At 34.7% G+C, this 20,977-nt stretch overlaps 1 protein-coding gene across 3 annotated transcripts in view; it reads right to left on the bottom strand.

Annotated features, from left to right (window-relative positions):
* KIF20B (kinesin family member 20B) overlaps positions 1-20,597 on the bottom strand; it is a 54,213-nt gene extending 33,616 nt beyond the window's left edge. For 2 of the 3 annotated variants that reach the window (XM_081158670.1, XM_081158672.1), the window contains exons 1-18: positions 20,496-20,597; positions 17,700-17,757; positions 17,367-17,514; positions 15,111-15,197; positions 14,887-15,003; positions 14,075-14,213; positions 13,336-13,520; positions 11,515-11,551; positions 11,055-11,282; positions 9,736-9,847; positions 8,780-8,851; positions 8,555-8,701; positions 7,569-7,731; positions 6,733-7,023; positions 3,733-3,872; positions 3,313-3,448; positions 1,961-2,189; positions 676-728 (exon numbers count right to left, since the gene is read on the bottom strand). In XM_081158670.1, coding sequence (XP_081014796.1) covers positions 676-728; positions 1,961-2,189; positions 3,313-3,448; positions 3,733-3,872; positions 6,733-7,023; positions 7,569-7,731; positions 8,555-8,701; positions 8,780-8,851; positions 9,736-9,847; positions 11,055-11,282; positions 11,515-11,551; positions 13,336-13,520; positions 14,075-14,213; positions 14,887-15,003; positions 15,111-15,197; positions 17,367-17,513 — 2,283 coding nt within the window. In that variant the 5' untranslated portion in view covers position 17,514; positions 17,700-17,757; positions 20,496-20,597. The remainder of the gene's footprint in view (positions 1-675; positions 729-1,960; positions 2,190-3,312; positions 3,449-3,732; positions 3,873-6,732; positions 7,024-7,568; positions 7,732-8,554; positions 8,702-8,779; positions 8,852-9,735; positions 9,848-11,054; positions 11,283-11,514; positions 11,552-13,335; positions 13,521-14,074; positions 14,214-14,886; positions 15,004-15,110; positions 15,198-17,366; positions 17,515-17,699; positions 17,758-20,495) is intronic. The other variant, XM_081158671.1, reaches the window with a different exon arrangement.
* Positions 20,598-20,977: the final 380 nt, after the last annotated feature.

Here is a 20,977-nt window from a genome sequence, read left to right as displayed (position 1 = left end):
TTAAAATATTTAGTTCTTTACATTCATCCTAATGAATGTAAGTTAAAATAAGAAGACTTATGCCAGAGGAGGCCAGGAAACAGCAAGTTTAGAGCTCTAAATTCACTTCACCTCCATGTATACTTGTAATTTCATATTTAGACCTATCAATGTCAAATCTATCTACAACCACTTGGAATGGTTATCTGATCTAAAGGAAGAAGGTACCAGAGATCTTCAGAATTCCAATGCTGCACACTGCTCAGGCCATAGCCCATAATTTAAAACATTCAGTAATTTCAGACAAAATGAACAAAGTTTAAATCATCTAATGCACCTAGTTTAAAAAAAAAAAAATGACAAAAATCTGTATATGTTGATGTATAAATCTCCAAGACATCTTTTAAGGGAAGAGAGAAGACACAGAACCACAATCCCATTTTTGTAACTTTTTAACAGGTGCACGTATGTGTTATTTATGTAAGTATATATTTTCTGGAAGAGCTGAACAAACTTCCCAGTGGCCATCACTGAAGAGAGGTATGAGGGTGAAGACACATTTTTTAATTTTTTAAATCAATTCATTTATTACTTTAATTATATTAAAAATAAATGAACCTTATCATAATTCATGCCTCCTCAATTATTTAATTATCAAGTGCCTTATCAAGACAAAAATAAAGCTTAAAGTATTACCTCTCTAGATTTCTCAAGCTCTTGAACCAATGAATTGAAGTTAATTTCTGATTCTGCAAAATATAAAAATATTGAAAAAACATCTAAGCACCTAAAAAGATGTTAGCACTGAATAATCACAAAACATAAGCTACTACAGTAGACACTTCAACTAGTGTTATATTCAGAAAAAAGGATTTTGACAGCACCAGAAGCACACAGCACTCAGCTACTAATTCTACCACCAGAGGGTAATGTTTCTGAAAAAGCCGCTTTAAACATTCAGAAAAAAATGAATGACATATGCTAAATAGTAAAAAATATCTGGAATAACGTCAAAGAGAAGGAGCTAGTACCTTTCTGGACTACTTTGTAATGTAAAAGCACAACCTACCTGCTATTTTTTTTTTTTAATATGTTTTTATTGATTTCAGAGAGAGGGAGAGGGGAAGAGAGGTAGAAACATCAATGAGAGAGAAACATGGATCAGCTGCTTCCTGCACACCCCCTAATGGGGACTGAGTCTGAAACCCTGACCAGGAATTGAACCTGCAACCTCCTGGTGCATGGACGGCACTCAACCAACTGAGCCACACTGGCCAGGCTTACCTATTTTCTACCCATCTTGTTTCAGAGAAAAGGGCAGAGTATTTTATCTAACTCTTAAAACACAGGAGTCACTCTATCCCAAACTTGCAAGCCAAGAGTAAATCTCCTACTGTATGATCTCATAAAGAACAAAATTTATAGCTTTACAACTTTCCAGGGCATTTCTTAATTTGCTAATGAAGCTAATACTTAGTTCTTTTTTGTTTCTTTGTTGTTTTCTGAGAAGTCCATTTTCTAATAATATTAGTCTAAAAGCAAATAAAAGCAAAAAATATTTTAACAGCAATTTACTACAAAGCCATAAAAATGGTAAAATATTAACTATGTTACCCAAATCAAATAATTTTCTGGTCACTATGGTAAATAAGTTGCATAAATCTCTTATACTGCCTCAGCCAGGTGGTTCAGTTGGTTAGAGAAGCATCCCATACACCAAAAAGGTTGTGGGCTGTTTCTGGTCGGGGCACATACCTAGGTTGAGGGTTCAATGCCAGCTGGGGCACGTACAAGAGGCAACTGATCATTGTTTCTCTCACATCGATGTTTCTCTCTGTGTGTCTCTCTCTCCCCCTCTTCATCTCTCTCTAAAATCAATACACATATCATCCGGTGAGGATTCAAAAAAAAATCTTATACTAACCAGCTGTCTTTTTATACATTTATATCATCCGAATATGAGTAAAATACATTTACTTACCATTTTCTCTTTTTTTTAACTCTTCCTGGGTGTTGATTAATTCTTCTTTGGTTTTTGCTAATTCAGCTTTAACTTGATTAAACTTTATTTCTAAACAAGCAATAGCTTCCTGGGGGTCAGCAAGAGATGCAACATATGAGTGAGCAATTTCAGCCTGTTTCTTAATATCAGTGACATCATCTTGAAGAGAATCAAGAATATCTTCAATTTCTACATAATTATGTGCTTCCTAAAAATAGCAAAAACCACATGCCTAATGTTAACAGTGGCTTTCACTCTCACAGTGAGATACCATCTGATTTAGACACCTTTAAAAACACATAGCAAAAAGATTAACAACTTGAAATATTTTTTAAATAAATTATATCAAGTATCTCCAATTATGAAAAAGTTGTGTTCTATTATTCATTTTCTGTGTTGTGGAACATGAGACATAGATCCCCATTCAAACAATGTTGTAAACTGTGATAAGTCATTATAGAACAATTATGATTATCTAGTTCAGGTATACTTTCAGTTACGTAATGAGTCTTAAAATGTTTTGTTGCGACAACCGAGAAAACAAAGCTCCATTTTCCCATCTTAGATCAAGACCCAAACCATGTCAGGGACACATAATGATGGTTTGACAGCAGGAGCCTAGACAGCACCAACACAGACACCCAAATTGAGTAATTAAAAAATAAAACAAGCCCTGGCCCAGTGGCTCAGTTTGTTGGAGCATCATCCCGTACACCAAAAGGTGGTAGGTTCGATTCCTGGTCAGGGCATGTGAGGGAGGCAAGCCAATCAATGTTGCTCTCTCACATTGATGTTTCTCTCTCTCTCCCCCTTCTCTCTAAAATCAATTAAAAATAAAATGAAACAACAAACAACCCCAAAGGGGTGTGAACAATTTCAGCTTCAGCTGAAACAGTAGAAAAGAATGTTTCTTCAATAGTAGGGAATGTTTAGTTCGACTACCAATATGTTTTTATATAAACATATTTGTTTTAATCAGAGCAGTAAGTAAATGACCCATTAGGTCCCTTACAACTTTAAAATTCTTTAAGAAAAATCTTAGAGGGATATGGGATAATCAGACAAAAAGATACCTACCTAACGACAATCAACACAATGGCTCAAGCAACACCAAAATGAGATATAACAGAAATACAAACTTTACAAGTCCAATAGCTATATTTAAACCACTCTATGTGTGCTTACATCCTTAACAAAGAATACTTAATTATAAAAAGCTACACAGTAATTTTCTTTAATTCTGAAGTATATTAACATTTCATATCATTGATGTGGCACACTAAGTCCTGGTACCAAAATCCTCAATGGATTTAATACTTCAGTTAACATACTTTGGTTTCAACTTTCATGGCACAATCTTGATTTACTGGTTCTTGAGTGTCAGTTTTACCAACCAAATCCTTGAAGATAGCCAAACGACATTCAGCATTTTCTTCTAATCTCTCTCGTTCCTGAAGGAGCGTTTCCCTGAATAAAACAAATGAATCCCATTGAGAAACAAAAAAGCACTACTTTGTGTTTTTGTTTTAAATTTCTAAGGTTAAGGACATTATAAATTAAAAGCAGATATAAGTAATTTTTTATGTATACTTCAGAATCATCATGGAGATTAATAACAGCTATTTTTCAAGCCTATGAAGAAAAGGTGAGAATTCAAAAGCCACCTAATATAAAATAAGTAAAAAAAAAAAAAACTTAAACAAGTGAGTAAAATTCTCAATTTTTATCAGGACATGGAAGAAATAACTTACTTAAAGTCAGCTTCCCGTTGAGCCAAATACTGAGTGAACTCCTGTGTAACTTCTTCACGAATTCTAAATTCCAATGTTAATTTTTCTTTTCTTTCATTTATCAGCTTTCTTTTCAAGTCTTCTATTAAATCCAACAGTTTCTATAACATGTAAATATTAAAATTCTAATAAAATATATCTTAAGAGAAATATTATCCAAATGTTCAAAACTTTTCATTTAGTCAATTCTAAGTATGCACCCTTTTAACAGGGATGACATTATCACTGAAAATTATTTATTTGCAGAGATCCATTACCCTGAAAAATCAGGTGGGCCCCTTAAATTTTAGAAACAGACTTATAGCAACTGAAATGTCTCACTGCCCAGCTACACCAATAAAAGAAAGAAAACGAAAATTTGAGCATCTATTACCCACCACCAGGAAACTACTTTGGGGAGTTCATATTTTATTTCTTTCAACCCACACAACTTTCTGTGAGCCTGGTATTAGCATCTACATTTCCTGGAGAGGGAAAGTAAAGACCAGATCTGTGGCAAATGCTTAAGGTTGGGTTTAAAATTAGTCTGTCAAAATCTAAAGCCTAAATGTTATATAGAGTGGTAACTAAGTACCTCAAAACACTTTCCAAAATGGCAAAGAGGTATTACATAAACTTACCTTAAGGGGTTTTGATAACTATCCAAGTGTGAGCGACAACTCTATAGCCTTTGAACACACATATATAATCATGTAACATGGACAATGGATAAAGCAATTAACACTTGACATGGCCAGTATAGATTTGTAATAAAATAAATTACAGAATTAAGATAACAGCCTAATAATCTTTAAGATTTCTGATTAAAGTTTCTCAACATAAATTAACTCTCTTGAGGCCACAGATCTTTCAATGTCTCACTTTTGTATTTGAAAATACTTTTAGATATCCTGACTTTTAAATTCCACTTCTAAGAACATATATTGAGATAATAATTAAATAACAGGATCCAGTGTTTGGGCTCTAAGAATGATTATTAGTGTTGTTGTTTTGTAGTAGTGGTTGTATTTAAATTTTAAAAAGTGAAACTCAACTCTGTAATTACACATAAGAGATTAGTTCAATTATTGAACCATCACCTACTAAAATAATGATGGCTTCTATTTTAACAATTCATGCTTTCACGTGTTTAAATGAAGAAAATAAGGTTTCAAAACAGATGTACTGTAAACATCCATTAAGTGGTAGATGAGAGATCTTTAACTTTTTCCAGGTTCCACCATGATTATATAATACTTTTATAATTTTAAACAACCACACACTTTCCCACTGTTTAAAACAATAAAAAGTGACCACTGAAGAAAAAATGTGCAAGACTTAAAAAAATTCTGGCTAGTTATTCTAGCTAAATAAATTATAAGGTTAAGTATCCTAATCACTGTTTTATAACAAGTTTTAATATTCCCAAACCTCAAATTAAAATACTAATATAAAGCTTGCAAAGCCTAATTATTTTAATTTTTTAAATTAGAAAAAACTTGATGCAATTCTTAGTTTGAAGTACCTATCGATATTATAAGATGAATTTCCATTATCTATTATAAACTGTAATTTATTATAAACTAGCATCATTTTCCCTAGTTAATTCAGAAATATCGCTACCATTTCAAGTTTAATTGACATTATATATAAACATCAGTTTAAGATCAGTACAAACTAAAATAGGACTATTAATGGCTCCTTTTGTCACTGACGGAATTACTACATTACAGAAGCCCAAGGTAAGTGAGATCCAATCACCTAGTGACCAGATAAACTGTAATTAGTAGCATCTGCAGTTTTCATTCTCATTTCCAAAACAGGTGGCTTCCAAGGATGGCTTTCAAGGACACTGAAGTAAATTATTAAAATGAGTATTTAAACTAATACACTGTCCATCTACTTGGAATTCTACAGCCCAAAAGAATACTATGATATGAATGTGTTAACACCATTAAAGCACATCCATGAACACAAGGTTACTGTATTTGGACAGAGGCTATTAAATCTTATTTATTTACCATAAATTTAAGAGAACCAAGCAATTCAGGTTTTTGAAGAAACATAATAATTGACACTGGGTAGACATTTTGAGCATATGTACTTAAGACTCACAAAGTAAAAGTTTGATGGAGTATGTTAAAATCATTGGGTAAAAAGATACTGGGGAACAAGATATGCACATGGCCTCAAATCATCCCACAGATATGCTTTTACAATGGAGAGAGATCTGAAACACAAAACCTAACCAAGTGAGCAAAACTTCGCATCACCAAAAATAAGGAAATCAGACGTCATGTCTTCTGATGTGATAAAATGGGAAATTCACAACATCACCTATATAATAGGCTTGCCTAAGTGTCAAACCTGAATATTCTAAGGCATTTGGGGTATTCTAAGACAATTGGCCTCAACTTTTCAAAACTATCTCTGCTATATTATGTTAGAGGTAATTAAAGAAACATGACAATCAAAAGCAACGTTAAGTTTAGTTGTAGATCAAAAAACAAAGTGGCTATAAAGGACATTTTGGAACCACTGGAGAAATCTCAATGTGGACAGTATAATAGATTATACTATCAATATTAAATTGCTTAGGTATGAAAATAGTCTGTGATCAAGAGGAAAATATCCATGTTCTTAGGAAATATATGCTGAAGTAGATATAAGGTATCAATCACTATGTCTGAATCTTGCTTTCAAATGGTACAGAAAAAAAATGTGTATTCAAATACGCTAAGAAAGAGAATTAAAGTAAATATGGTAAAATGTTAACAAGCGGCAAATCCAGGTGAAGTGTAAATGGGTAGTCATTGTACTAGTCTTCTTGTAGGTTTGAAATTTTTCAAAATACAAAGTTGAGATATAAAACTTCAGTGTACTATTGAAAAAAATTGGAAGAGAGGGAGCCTTAAGTATTGTTAACTCTAATTTCAGAATAATAATAAGTCATAATTAGAAATACAAGTTCTTAATACATACTCTCTTCTCCTCATGGCTAATAGAAGCCTTGTTGTCCTCTAATGTTTTATCTAGATCTTCATCAGTAAGTTCAGTCTCCACATTTTGGTTTTCTTCAGCTACTTCTAGGTCCTCAACCAAATCTTCATCTTCCACTAGGTCTTCCAGACTACTTTCCCATGAAATTGTAGATCTTTTTTCATTTAATATTTTATTATCTGAATTATTAATATCTGATGGTACATCTTGAGAAGATTTGACAGATCCAAATGATTTCTCTTGAGAGGAATTTAAAGTGTCTGGAATGCAAACCTGTTAAAATATTCAATGTGACTTTTAAAAAAGAAAAGGCAAAAACTGTCCGCTAAAAAATAATTTTATAAATATTAAGTCAAATGACAACTAGAGTGTTTAAAGTAAAACCTACACAAACAAATATTCAAGAAGAAATCAGCATACTTAAATGATCACTCCGATACCAAAAACTAATTAAACGTGTATACTACAGGTAAATTTACTGGGTTAAGTTGTTAGTACTATTACTAGGAGGGGGCTACCCGATTAGCCACTAAGTGAACCAAATAGAAAAGCCGACAATTCACTGCAAGAATAGTATTCATAATTTGTAACAGGTGTCTATTATTAACACTTAGTATTGAGGTCATTTTAATTCTAGCAAGGGAAACTCAATCTTTACCCACGTCCTCCTATTTGGTCAAATATTTACATTTTTAATTTTCAATTTTTTCTTAGTTTACAGTTATAAGTGCAAAATATATTATCAAGCCCCAAAAAAATCATTAATATTTTAACAATAACAGGTTTAAGAGATTCCACAGAAGTTTGAATATACTTACTTTTTGTGCAATGGCTGAGAACTTCAACACATTTAGTGTTTCATCATAAGCAAAACAACACTGGCTGATGTTGACAATCATACATATTTTCCCTTTGCCATGAAAAAAACTTTGAAAATAGTGGGTGAGTTTACTTTCGCGGAAAGGCACATGCTGTTGAAACCTATGGAAAAAAATTCAAATAACTGTAAGTTAAAGCAAATCCCATGAAGTCAGGATGCTGATAAGTTTTACAGAGAAATAATTAACCTAGCTATAATGGACTTAATTCTAGGTTGGTGATTAGTTCTGTCTATAACAGTCACTTTCTATTTATGTTGTTTTCTTTAAATACTACTACTAACATTCACAATAACCCATTAGGTAAAATGTTAAGAAAATCACACAAAACTGGATTATGTTCTTTAGTGTAGACCAATTAAACAACAGATGCCATGAAACACTTTAACTAGATAAAAATAATGAAGACTGATTTAGAATTTACTCAGCCTAAAAGGTAAGTTAAAGCATAAATCTATCACATCTAGAAGAACACAATGTACTAGTAAGAATAAAGTGACTTTAGAGAATCCTATTTTGTAAAGTGTCTATCGATATATATTTGCTATGAAAAATATTGTGGTTGCTTGATGAGTCACTGGCATGAACTGACACTTTTTTATTTCTATTATTTTTTTAACCCAAGATCTCTGAGTATTTTATTTTATTCTTGATTCTAGAGAGAGGGAGAGAAATGATGTGAGAGAGAAACATCGATCAGCAGCCTCTAGCACACACACCTACCAGGTATCCAACCCACCACCCTTCAATGCACGGGACAATTCTACAACCACACCAGCCAGGGAGATCTCTGAGTATTTTAATCGTAATCTATACATAGTCATTACATAAGGAGCAGGTTAAAAACAACTTCCTAAAACTAGTGAAGTTGAAAGGTTAAATATTATAATATTTAATATGCTAATAACACTTTCAGCAACACTTACTTCGACCTCTCACTGTTCTTCAAAACATTAATACACTTTCCCAGAGTCAATAAAGAAGTGTTGATGTTCCCAGTCTCTCTTAACCTTTCACCTTCATTCTGTGTCTTCATGCTTCGTTCTGAACCAGCAAGATCACACAAACACAATCTGAATAAACAAAAAAAAACTTTAAAAGTTCTTCAAAACAATTAAAAATAATTACAATTTCAAGAATGCTTGACTTACTCACTGACTCTCAATACACGAGGTGTTTCAGAATCGTCAATCTGCAATATTCTAATGGTGAATATGCTGTGACTAAAATACACAAAGATCAAATGTTATGTTTCATTTTAATTTCTGCATTCTAAGTAGGAGACACAAGCATCTAAATCGATATCTATTTATATCCTAATATAGCCACAGATCCAGCACTACATTTTCCAACTAGCTGCCAGATATATTAACCCCGTGTTCCTCTGCCACCTAATATACCTGAGTATCTAAAACCAAGTATCTTATCTTTCATTTAGCCCCAAGTCCCTTGAACCTACTCCTTTTCCTAACATTCCTTCTACTAATATAATCATTTACAATAGTCTCAACTTGCTTACAGAGATGATATTAGTCAAAACAGTATTATGTACAACTAAAATATATACCTAAAGCAAGCACATATCTGGCCTAAATATGGGCTTATCTGGATCATATATTACCCTCATGTCATACTGAGTATGGGGGACAGGGCTCCTTCCCACTTAAGAAAAAACCTGCTTTAAATATCTCAATATTTAAACGTATTTCCTTTTGTCTCTCGTCCCCCATCAAAACATCCTATTTTTGATCCCTTGAGATTCTCTCCTAACAGTATGCACACAGTGCTTGTGTTCATGGGGTAAGTGGGAAAGATACAGAACAAAGTCCTCCATTATAGGCAACTCTTAACATATTAAGCTTAGTCACATAAAAAAAAGAGTAAAAGTATCTGAGACTTCATGCAAATTAGTAAATATTTTGTCAAAACAAGGAATAGTCCTGATAGTCTTATGTGTTTAGCACTCTTTAGTTTACAGAATGTTTTTATGCCTATGAATTCATTACCTATCAGAAAACCTACTGCCCACTTTAACCTTTAGTTGTATTTACATCACCAGAGAATAGCCTGGGTGCTTCAAGCTTACACCATAGGGTTTACTCCTTACCTTCTGCTAGAAGCGTTATTGAGTTTTGTGAAGGCAACACTCTGGTGCTTTATTCCTAGTTTTAAAAGTCTATATGCTTCTTTGGGATTGGACACTTGAATCCATTGTAGATCTTCAAAAAATATATAGGACATGTATCAATTAATAAAAACCCAGTATTTGTTTTACATTGCAATCTCATTAAAGATTTGTAATCTTTTCCCAAAGACATATAACGAAATCCTTCTTTTACTAACATGCCCTAGGTGGAATCAACTCAGTTATTCCATATTCCACTAGAAAAGAGGTACACAAAAGGATATTTAAATAATTTTCCAGTATTTAAGTTATACAAACGGGAAGTAAATGTTCTTTTATGGTCACCCAAAGGGAAAATTAAAAAACGGCTAAGATTCCTTAGAATTAGACATCAAGAAAAAAAAAAGAAAAAAACAGAACACAGTACATACTAAACCTACAAAACTACCTACCTGTGAGACATTCCAGATTACAACTCATTAATGAGTCATAAAATCAAATTTATTTAGTCATAACCAGCACTTTGTAAAAATGAATATAGAAAACATCAAAGTGCATTCCTTGTAGTAAGGGTAAGTATAATAAAACTTCTGAGTCGTAAATATATACATATATTTATACAGAGATATTGGGTGACCATGTTATTAATCTGTATGTAGCTCCTACTGTGAGTAGTGGTTTAAAAAGATTGGAAAGATACCACTGTGGAAGAACAGAAACATTTCCGGGGAAAAAAGAAAGAACATTTCCGAATCCCCAAAGTTTGGACACTATTACAAGCAATAGAATAATGTGAAGATCAACACACACAGCTTTATGTATCCTTCAAAATTCAATCAATGATACTCAAATAAACACAATACTAAAATAAACCCCTTTGTATTCAGGTTTAATTAACATACCAAAACATACTTGCAAAGCACAAACTTCCACTATCTTTTTTAAAAAATATATCTTTATTGATTTCAGAGAGAGGAAGGGAGAGGGGGAGAGAGAGAGAGAGAGACAGAGAGAGAGAAACATCAATGATGAGAGAGTTATTGATCAGCTGCCTCCTGCACGTCCCCAACTGGGGATCAAGCCCACAACCCGGGCACGTGCCCTGACCGGGAATGGAACAGAGATCGCCTGGATCATACAGGTCAATGCTCAACCACTGTGCCAAGCCGGCTGGGTTCCCTTATTTTGATGTTAATAATTTGTAATACATTTTTCAATGTACAGTTTTCTTTCATATAATTAATAATCAAGCCTAGAAAGGAACCTCAGAGCAATAAAATTAAAAATGCCCATTAGTATACCTTTTATAAAAGAATAGCCCTTTACATCTTGGGAAAGACGTAGCATCTTTCTCTTCTGGAACTTGGATGACACAGGAACAAACAAGTCATAAATACATTCATTATAAATCTCAAAGAAAGAAACCCACAGAGAAAATTTTATATTATTATCCATATTGAAGCTAGCTTGTTCACAATCTTTCATGGATTCTTCAAACTCTGGGATATTCAAAGAGTTTGTTAAACTTCCTGCAAGAAAAAAAAAGGATAATCACAAAATTAAGCAAGTGACTGAAAATAAGAAAACAGAACAGATCAAGACACCTACACTTCAAAAACTAACTGACATTTCATATAGCAATGTACCATTTTCCAAATATTACTGTATCACTGAAGAAATTAAATCACAAGTTTTTCAAAAATTAAAAGTTTTTCAAGTGTATTCATATAATCATTTTAAAAGTGAGAAAGGAAACCTTACCATAAAGAGTGTCATAACTGTCATTTTGCATAACAACCTAAAAAATAAAGATAATTTTTAGAAGTTAAAAACCATTTTTAGTTAAGATTAAATAACCAGTATATTAATTATCTATCCAAATAAGTCAACAACCAAATCACAACCTTTCATCTACTCAATTCAATAACCTCTGTCTTAATTTTTTTTTAGTGATTTGAGAGAGATTTGTTGTTCCACTAATTTATGCATTCATTGGTTGCTTCTTGTATGTGCCCTAACTAGGGATTGAACCCAAAACCTTGGTATATCAGGACAACACTCTAACCAAGTGAGCTACTCAGCCAGGGCTTATTAATTTTTTCCCTAGTTAAATAGTACATTCTCACAAAGGTAATCTGGGAAACTACATAAGAGTGTTACAAAGAACATCATCATATATAATCCCTGCCACTCAGAGGCAATTACTAACATTTCAATAAATTCCCATCTATTCTTTTCTCCACACTTATTATACTGTAAGCTTTTTCTCCCTATAATTAAAACTTATTAGTAAATATTTGGTGGCCACATAACTAAATAAGTGAAATGATTTTATTATTCTATTATTGAACATTTAGACTATTTACAAGAGTTTGTCATTAAAAATAATACTAAGATCAGTATCTTAATATATTTTCTTCTGCATGTATATCATTTTCTTAGGATATATACCTAAATCTTAATTGGTAGATTTAAAATGTTAAGTTCTCTAAATAATATTGCCAAATTGCTTTCTAGGAACACACTTCACAATCAGTAAATAAAAATATAGTTATCTACTAATGACTAATTTTCTCTATTATCTATGAAATTATCAACTAGTCTCTATAATCTGTTAAAATATTTTTCTTTCACAGACTATAATCATGAACTCTGAACTCCACTAATCAACAACTTTTTACTGCCTTGAATCCTGATTTCTAAATGTCTTAATAAAGAAAATCCCCACAATATTTTGATATTTACAAAAACTGTTAATTTTTAATAACCTTAATAGGCTAAATGTCTGAAAACATAAAATCCAGAAGGCAGAGAAGATATAGGCAAAAAAAAAAAAAAGATACAGAGAGAAAACATAACCTAATAGATAACAGACACATGAATTAAGGTATTAAGAGACTTAAAATGTATTAAATGAAGGAGCAAGTTACAGAACATACGTATAGTAAAATCTCATTTTTGTTTAAGAAAGACTATACCCTACATATACATATGACTGTATTTGTGTACATAGACATACAGAGGGGTGGGCAAAAGTAGGTTTACCATTGTGAGTATGTGAAACAGTTCATTCTTGTATTATTATGCATTAATTATTGTATTTATTTGTATTACAACTGTAAACTTACTTTTGTCCACCCCTGTATAGAAAACTCTGAATACAGATTTTGTAATACAGAGAAAAAGATCATAAAAGATACTTTCCAATCAGTTAATGGTAGTTTTTTCTTCAAAAATAAAATTGTAAGAAATTTTCACATTTTTTTTGCATATTTCTGTATTTAGATTTTGTGTATACATACTACTTTTACAATTTAAAAAAAAATTTAAATCATTATAAGTAAGTACAATGCTGTTTCTATAACAACCAAAAAAGATTTCAGAACCACTTACACTTGTTTTGTTTAAACATTTCTGCTGTTTGTACAATATAGAAGAGATGTCTTCAACAAGCTTTTAATAACTTTTCTCAAAAAGACAACTACCACCACTATAAACAGTCCAATATAGGCTGAAACAAACTAAAGAGCTTATGAAAAGTCATGATTTTAATATATTTTACATACTAAAATACTTCCATACCTCTTTCACTTGCCGAAGCAATGCACTTTTACTAGCAAGTTCTTCTTTCTCTTGGTCTGGTGATAACCGTAAATATTCTCTGGATCTATGTGGTTTGAGGTTCATTTTTGTATATAGTCTTCCCTGAAGACTACCAAATAATACATTCAAGGTTCGAGGCAGAATGCCAATATTTTCTTCTGTGCCTGTGAAAAGAATTCTTGTTTTATACTCCCTCAGAGTTAAGAAAGCAAAAATGTCCCTGGACTACCACAGCTCCTTTTATACCACCACAGGCAAGAGTAAACAGCTAAGACAAAAGTGAGAGAAATTGAAGAATTACTCAGTTAATCACTTTGGTTCACTGTATAATAGATATTTCATCAACTATTATTTTGATGCAAAACCTAAAATTTTACATTCAGATCAGGCCATAGATTTGCAATCACCCATAACCACAGTATAATAGTAAAATGAAATATAAAATGTTTCCTTGGTTAACCATGCTTAATTCACTAAGTCACATCAATTGTTTTTCTGAACTTTTAACATCTAATTCTCTATTATGTAGGTAAAAGTTTCACTAATGAATTAAATCAATCTGAAGTAAAAGCCATCAGCAGTACACATTCAATTATGCTATTACTGTTAAAAATGGAGCAAATGTACGAGGTAATGGAAACATAACTACATGCAAGTATTACATGAGTGAATTTTAGGATTTCATTATTTCCTTCCCAGCAAAACTAAAACAATTTACCTTGAAATGTATATGTTTTTCCTGAATTGGTTAGCCCATAAGTAAAAATCAGCCGACTTTGTCCTTTCAAAAAGTCTTTTACTGGCTGCATAACGCAACTCTGGAAGAATTCCTTCTGTGTAGTTTCTGGACCAAAAACCTAAGTAAGCATTTTTAAAACAAATCTTTTTAGAAAATTCAAGTTAATATTCACAATGAGTTCTACCCTATCTCTCATGTTTAAAATTTTTAAATCATTTTATAAGATTCTTTTTTTTTTTTTAATATATCTTTATTGATTTCAGAGAGAAGAAGGGAGAGGGAAAGAGAGAGGTAGAAACATCAATGATGAGAGAGTCATTGATCGGCTGCAGTCCGCAACCTGGGCATGTGCCCTGACCAGGAATCAAACACTGATCTCCTGGATCCTAGGTCGATGCTCAAACGCTGAGCCATGCCCTGCTGGGCGAGATTCATTCTTAAAATAGGTGCCATATTCCCAACTCCCACAAATACACAATTGTTTAACTACTCTCATAAAGTTTTCAAGATAGAATTCTGACCCAACCAAACAAGTTTTCATCTGAATTCTGAAAAAACATTTCTTAAAAAAAAAATTATAAGATCTAAATTGTGACTTATTCACTTCCAATATATATTTACAGACCTGAAATTTGAGTCCTACCCTTGACAAAAAATACTAGTGCCTAAGATCTGAATTCCATAAGCACGAGTAGTATATAGGTAATTATATACAATTATGTAGCATTTAAGCCTAAGACAAGTCTCTTTTCCTTAAAAGGAAAAATCTTCAGTTTCACAAGGGTACCTACCTTAGAAAAACTGAATTTCTGTGCCACCTGCCCAGAGCTTTTCTCACTTAATCGAGCAAGGATACTTTGAGGATCTTTCAGCAGAACAGTCTGTGAATCTAGCATATACACACAGCCCTAGAACAAACAAATTAAAATAATCCCACAATAAATAATAGAAACAACTATATTTTGCCCACTTAATGAAGGTATAATAGTAAAACCCAATTAAATTCAACACAAACCTCAGAATCATGTTCTTTTTCTGACTGTGTGAATGGTCTTATTCGAAGACAAACCTGGAGATACTCTTTGGATTCCAAACTGTTTGCCTAAAAATGAAGAACAAAATAATTATATTTTAAAAATACAGAATGTGGCTTTTCAGAGATCGTCCTTCTTTAAAGAGGCTGTTACATAACAATCAATCTGAGATTATACAAACTCTAAGCAAACAGTGATTTTTCGTTTTTAACCATTTCATATGTATTAAAAAAAAATCTGTTTAAAAAAAATACTGTAAAACTTCCTCTACTTTAAGTTTAAATAAGCTTTTTTTCCATAAAATCCTAACCTTTCTAACTAAATACTAATAACAGGGTTCTAAAGCACTAAAACATAAAACTCCAGAATAAATCACAAATAACCAGAATAGCCTATTAACCCAAATGCTCAATTTCATCATGCATTTAGAATATTTCTGCTATATAGCATCCTCTTTACTGCTTCCTTTAGGGAAGAAATGAGCCCAGTTCATTTTTAAAATCAAATTATGTCCATACAAAGATTTGTACACAAAAGTACACAGGAGCTTTGTTCATAATAGCCAAACAATGTAAACACAAATGTCCACCAGTAAGTGAAGGGATAAACTGTGGAATATCCATACCATGGACAATAAAAAGAAATGACCTTTTTTTACACGATAGGTATGAAACTCAAAATAATTACGCTGAGTGAATGAAACCAGATCCCCTCCACAAAAAAAGAACACATAACTTTTATTCCATTTATATAAAATTCTAGAAAGTGCAAACTAACGTATAATGGCAGAACAATGATCAGTAGTGACTTGGATGTGTGATGTGAGGAAGGGATTACAAGAAGGTACAAGGAAACCTTTAGGGGTGATAGAGATATTCACTATCTGTAGTGATGGTCTTACGAGTATGTGCATATGTCAAAACTTGTAAAACTTTATACTTCAAATATGTGTAGTTTATTGTATCTTATTATATTTCAATAAAGCCGTGAAAAATATAATTTACAATAACATCAAATACCATGAAATGTTTACAAATATTTTTAAGAAAATACATGAAAAGCCTCTCTTCATTGGCAAGTACAAAACATTGCTAAGACTTTTATAAACCAAGAGGCACTAGTCCCTCCCTACCCTCTTTGCTTTCTCTCTGTATGATTAAATGAGCCAGTGAAAGAGCCTGACACACGATGGTATTACGTAAGTACTATTCTTTTCTCTGTTCCCCTTCCATCATCCTTACAGTCTTCTGCCAAACCACTGTGAACGTATGCCCAATCTCATCTCATTCTTTATAAACTTCGTTAGTCCATCTCTCTAAAGCATCAAAATTATCAATCTAAGAGGTAACAATTAGGACATAAATGGATTGACTCAAAAAGTCTACAAGGACAGAAAGCACACATTACAGTAGTAGTAGGTAGGGTGGTGAAAGGACTTTTACTTCTTAAACACTACTGAATTATTTTAACTTTTAAAAATTTGCATTATTTTTTTTTTTATTAAACTAAGGCTTGCAATTCCTAGGGGCATAGTGCACCTATTACTTTAAAAGGAACTGTTATGTATTTAAGGCACCATGAAAAAATTACTGAGATAAGAAGTGTGAAGGCTAAAAAAAAATAATTTGCTTCCCACCTTCTAAGTTCTTCTAGCTAGGCTAAAAATCACATTAACAAAGACTGACAGAAGAAAATGTCCAAAGTTTATTATACAAATGCACATTTGAAGGTCCATAAGAATATGGAAAAAGAAGAAGGGGGGCAGGGTTTTGAAGGGCAAACAGGCAAAAAAGCATAACCCAAACAAATTCCTGCCAGGTAACCCAGAAATGGGGGGGGGGGGAGGCAGTACGGAGGGGGGATCTAGCTAACAGGCCCTGCTTGGATCTTTCCTATCTACCATACTTAATTCAAATTAGGCTAAGGTGAAAATCCTAAAGGTGATCATGCTGAGATTCCCTTCCTGAATCAGGCCTTTCCATCCAAATTACCTTAGGCAGGAAAGGGGAGAATCAAAGATTCTTTCTTTCTGAGTCATCTGTTTCTTAATAACCAACTTAAAATCAATATTCCAAAAGGCTTATCTTGAGATGGCAAAACTTTGGTCCTTTAGAAGGTTGCCTTAAACCCAAAGTTTGGAAAGCTCGGCTCCAGTAGTACCTATCTGCAAGTGTGTGTGCACCACAAACATTTCCACTCAATCATGATAATCATGATAATATTTTTGTTGTACTTACCTCAGTGCTTGAAGCAGCTAAGGAGAATTCACGAGAGAGATCAAGCTTAATGCTGTCAAAATTTATTTCCAAAGGCCTTGCAATTGGGTCAGCACTAAAAACATATGATGGTCTAGGCACCCCATCTTGATTTAAATTAGATTCCATTCTGCAAAAATAACAACTTCTTTAGACACCCTAGGTAAATCAGCATTTAATACTATGGAGTTTAAAAAGTGTGAGTCCAGCCCATACTTCCTCCCATATAACTAGATTTCCACAGAAGGAAAACATTAGACTGCTTTGTCTATAACATGATGACCCATGGGAAAGACAAAAGATCATATTACTTACAGTTTCTGAATCAAATACAGCTGGACACAGCCTACCAGTATTATTCATATGATCGAACCTATGAATAAATTCATACAAAGAGATTTCATTAGTACAGATAATCCATTTAGTAAGACAATATAAAACACTTATATTCTACCTGAAAGCCTCTCAGAAATCAGATAGAAAGGGTGGAGTAAACTATAACCTTGTGTTAGTTATTTAGTGTCTTCTGAAGAATGTTACTTATAGACTTTGTAACATTTTAGCATTTAGGAGTTAAACTTAGTTACCTGGACAATTATTTTCAATTGAATGCTTCCAAATAATACAAGTGAAAAGGGAAATAAACTAAGTGAACATATCTGAAACAGTACCTGACACATCCTAGATCTTAAAAATTAAAGGTCAATGTGGAATAATGCATCAGTAAACTACTACAACTAAATGAAACATAAAGTCGCTAAACCTAAATTTAGGGATAACCTTACCTGAAAAAATATTAACATTCAAACATGTACTGAGCATCTACTAGGTGCATAATATCAGGGAGAAAGAAAGAGAGCTCCTTGCAGTTCTTTGACAATATTATGAAATATCCAAAAAACAGTGACTCCCAAACTTTCCTGGCCCAGTAAAGTAGTAATGGGCATCCACAGGTATTATATAAATGAGCCAAATATGGCCCTATGTTGTTTCCTTCTCCATAGCAGGCCAGCAACATTAGTTCAAAAACCCACTGAGGTGCCAAAGCCAAATTTTTACACAGCCATTTGTAAATATAGCTCAGATAAACTTATTTTTAGCCATTTAGAGCCTGTGTTGCACATCTCATGAAACTGCATCCAACATCTGCTAGTCAGAGAACTATAAAGACCCAAAGCCACTGAAGCACGTTGGGAGTTCTGACCCAGAAACTATGCTGACCAACAGCACTTAAACACCTAAGTCCCCTCTTTGATTCTCCTCTCCCCACCCCCAGTTCCTTGCCCTCTTCCTCTGCTAGGTGGTGCCCTTCCCTCTAGACTCTGGAAGGTTTCATGCTGTAGGGACTTCTCTTGCATGCAATCCTAACAAAGTGCTACTCCAATAAAGCTTGTGTGCTCCTGCCACTTTGGGGTCAGACCTTTTCCTTGATAAGCCCTGAAACCCCACAACTCAATACAACAAGGTTGTTTTCATTATTTTTCTAAATTGCAAAAAGACTAAGGAAATTATACATTTACCTTCAACAAGGCCCAGTAAACTACAGGATCAACCATCCATACAATTAAACAAGTTTAATATCTTTTTTTTTTTTATTGTATAATCAATGATGTAATGAAAATGGGGAAATCACTTAAGTATAGTTTGATAGAATACTTCAAATATACAATTTATGGTTGAAAATTAAGAAAAGGGTATCTGATAGAGTAAAAAATAACCACTGATCTAGAACATAGGGAAAACACTTGCAAAAACATTAAAGTACTGGCTTGACATTTCATAACTCAAATTTCATTGAAATAATCAGGAAACGAAGGTAAGCTTCATTCTTTGCCTTCACTTAATTTTTTCTCCCCAAAAATGTATTGATAAATCTTTTATAAAATTCCTGAATTAAAAAGAGTATTTGTACCTCCTTTAAAAAGTAAGCTTATAGTAGATTGTACTTGTTCATATGCTCAGTATTCAATGAATAAACTGTCTCTTAACTATTATAAAATCCTCACTTCAGAAGGCTGTTGCCATGACTGAGAAACTGAATTTTTATCTTTCCTCCAGGAGATTCCATAATTGAAGATTTGTGGAAAAATAAAAAATAAAAATCTGCTACTGGATGAGATTTCTGAATGTCATCAATAAAATATAGCCTAAAAAAAAAAAAAAAAGACTTCACAACTAATAGACGAGTCTTTACATTACTTTGCGACTTGAAGTCTCGGATCTTGGACATTTAATAAAATATATACACTGCTAGCTGTTTCTGGGTAAACATGCTACCTTGTTTCAAAAAATCTGAATTTGATCACCTTAAGCAAGGGTTGCTTAAGGCCATGACCTGTGTCAACTGGTCCTTCCAGGAGGAGTATCAGAGAATCGTGACAGGCAGGAACCTCTGAAGCGGGAGGTGGAATGAGATGGGGAAACCGAAACCTTCCCACCGGGGGGACAGTCAGCAGTCACTGCACTCTCCACACCCCCCAGACCCCCCGCCACCGGGCACTGCAAAGCCCCAAGTGGACAAGCCCCAGCACCCGCAGCAGCCTGGAAACAAAATGCAGAGAGGACCACAGCAGGGCGCGCCCCGCAAAAGGGGCCTTGTCCCACGCCACGGAAAGTGCCCGCCTCGGGGACTCGGGAAAACACGCTCGGCCAAAGAGGCCTAAGCCTCAGCAGCAGCAGTAAAAACGTCAATGATTGCAAACGCTCAACGCCTACTATATATACCGGCACTGTTTCTAACAACTTTACAAATGTCATCTTTTATCTTCACAAGAACTTAAAGAGTAGGTACTATTATGATTACCCCCACTTAACGAATAAGGAAACTGAGACCCAGAAAGGTTAAATAGGTTACCTTGCGTCGCTCAGCTAACAAGAGACGGAGACGCAACTTCAACCCCGGCCCAAACCGCGAGGCTCAACCCTCCACCGAGCGCCTGGCGCCCGAGGGGCCCCCGTCGTTCCGGAACCCGAAGCCCGAGAGGCGCCTCGCCGGCGTCACGGGCCTCTGAAGGCGCTCACATCGCCAGAGCCGTTTTCCCTCCTCGGGCCGGGTCTGTGCGCCGTCACCCACCTCCTCCCCCGCGACCCTCCCCTGGGCCACCCCCTCACCTGCAAGTAGGTGTAGCCGGCTCTGCCTGAGCACCACGGGCACCGAGGCGAAGTCTGTTTTCAAATTCAAACGACGGCGGCCAGGGCACCGCACTGAACGCTGGGAGTGGGCGGAGCTTTTGCCACCGAGCGGGGCGGGGCGGCTGGCTCGCGTTGGGAGCTTCTCACCGGCTCCGGGAAGACGCTTTCGAATATGGGGGCGGGTCTCCGAACGCAGGGCGACCAATGGGCGGAGGGGCTGAGGGCGCGCGCAGGGGGTTGGAGCTCCCCGCGGGGCCGGACGCGCCACGCGGCCAATGGACGCGCTGCCTGGTGGCTGCGCTATGATCGCGGGGACGCAGGTCTCGGATACCAACCAGGCGACTATAAAAACGCGGGGAAGGCGCGGAGATGAGGCTGCTGCCGCCAGACTGCCCCGCGACTCCCCTAGGGCCGGGTGGAGGGGTGGCGGGGCCGTCAGAGCCCGGCCCTGCCCCTGCGGA

Source organism: Miniopterus schreibersii, assembly GCF_964146895.1.
Source record: "Miniopterus schreibersii genome assembly, chromosome: 14".
NCBI lineage: Eukaryota > Metazoa > Chordata > Mammalia > Chiroptera > Miniopteridae > Miniopterus > Miniopterus schreibersii.
This window is presented reverse-complemented; position numbering and strand designations above follow the sequence as displayed.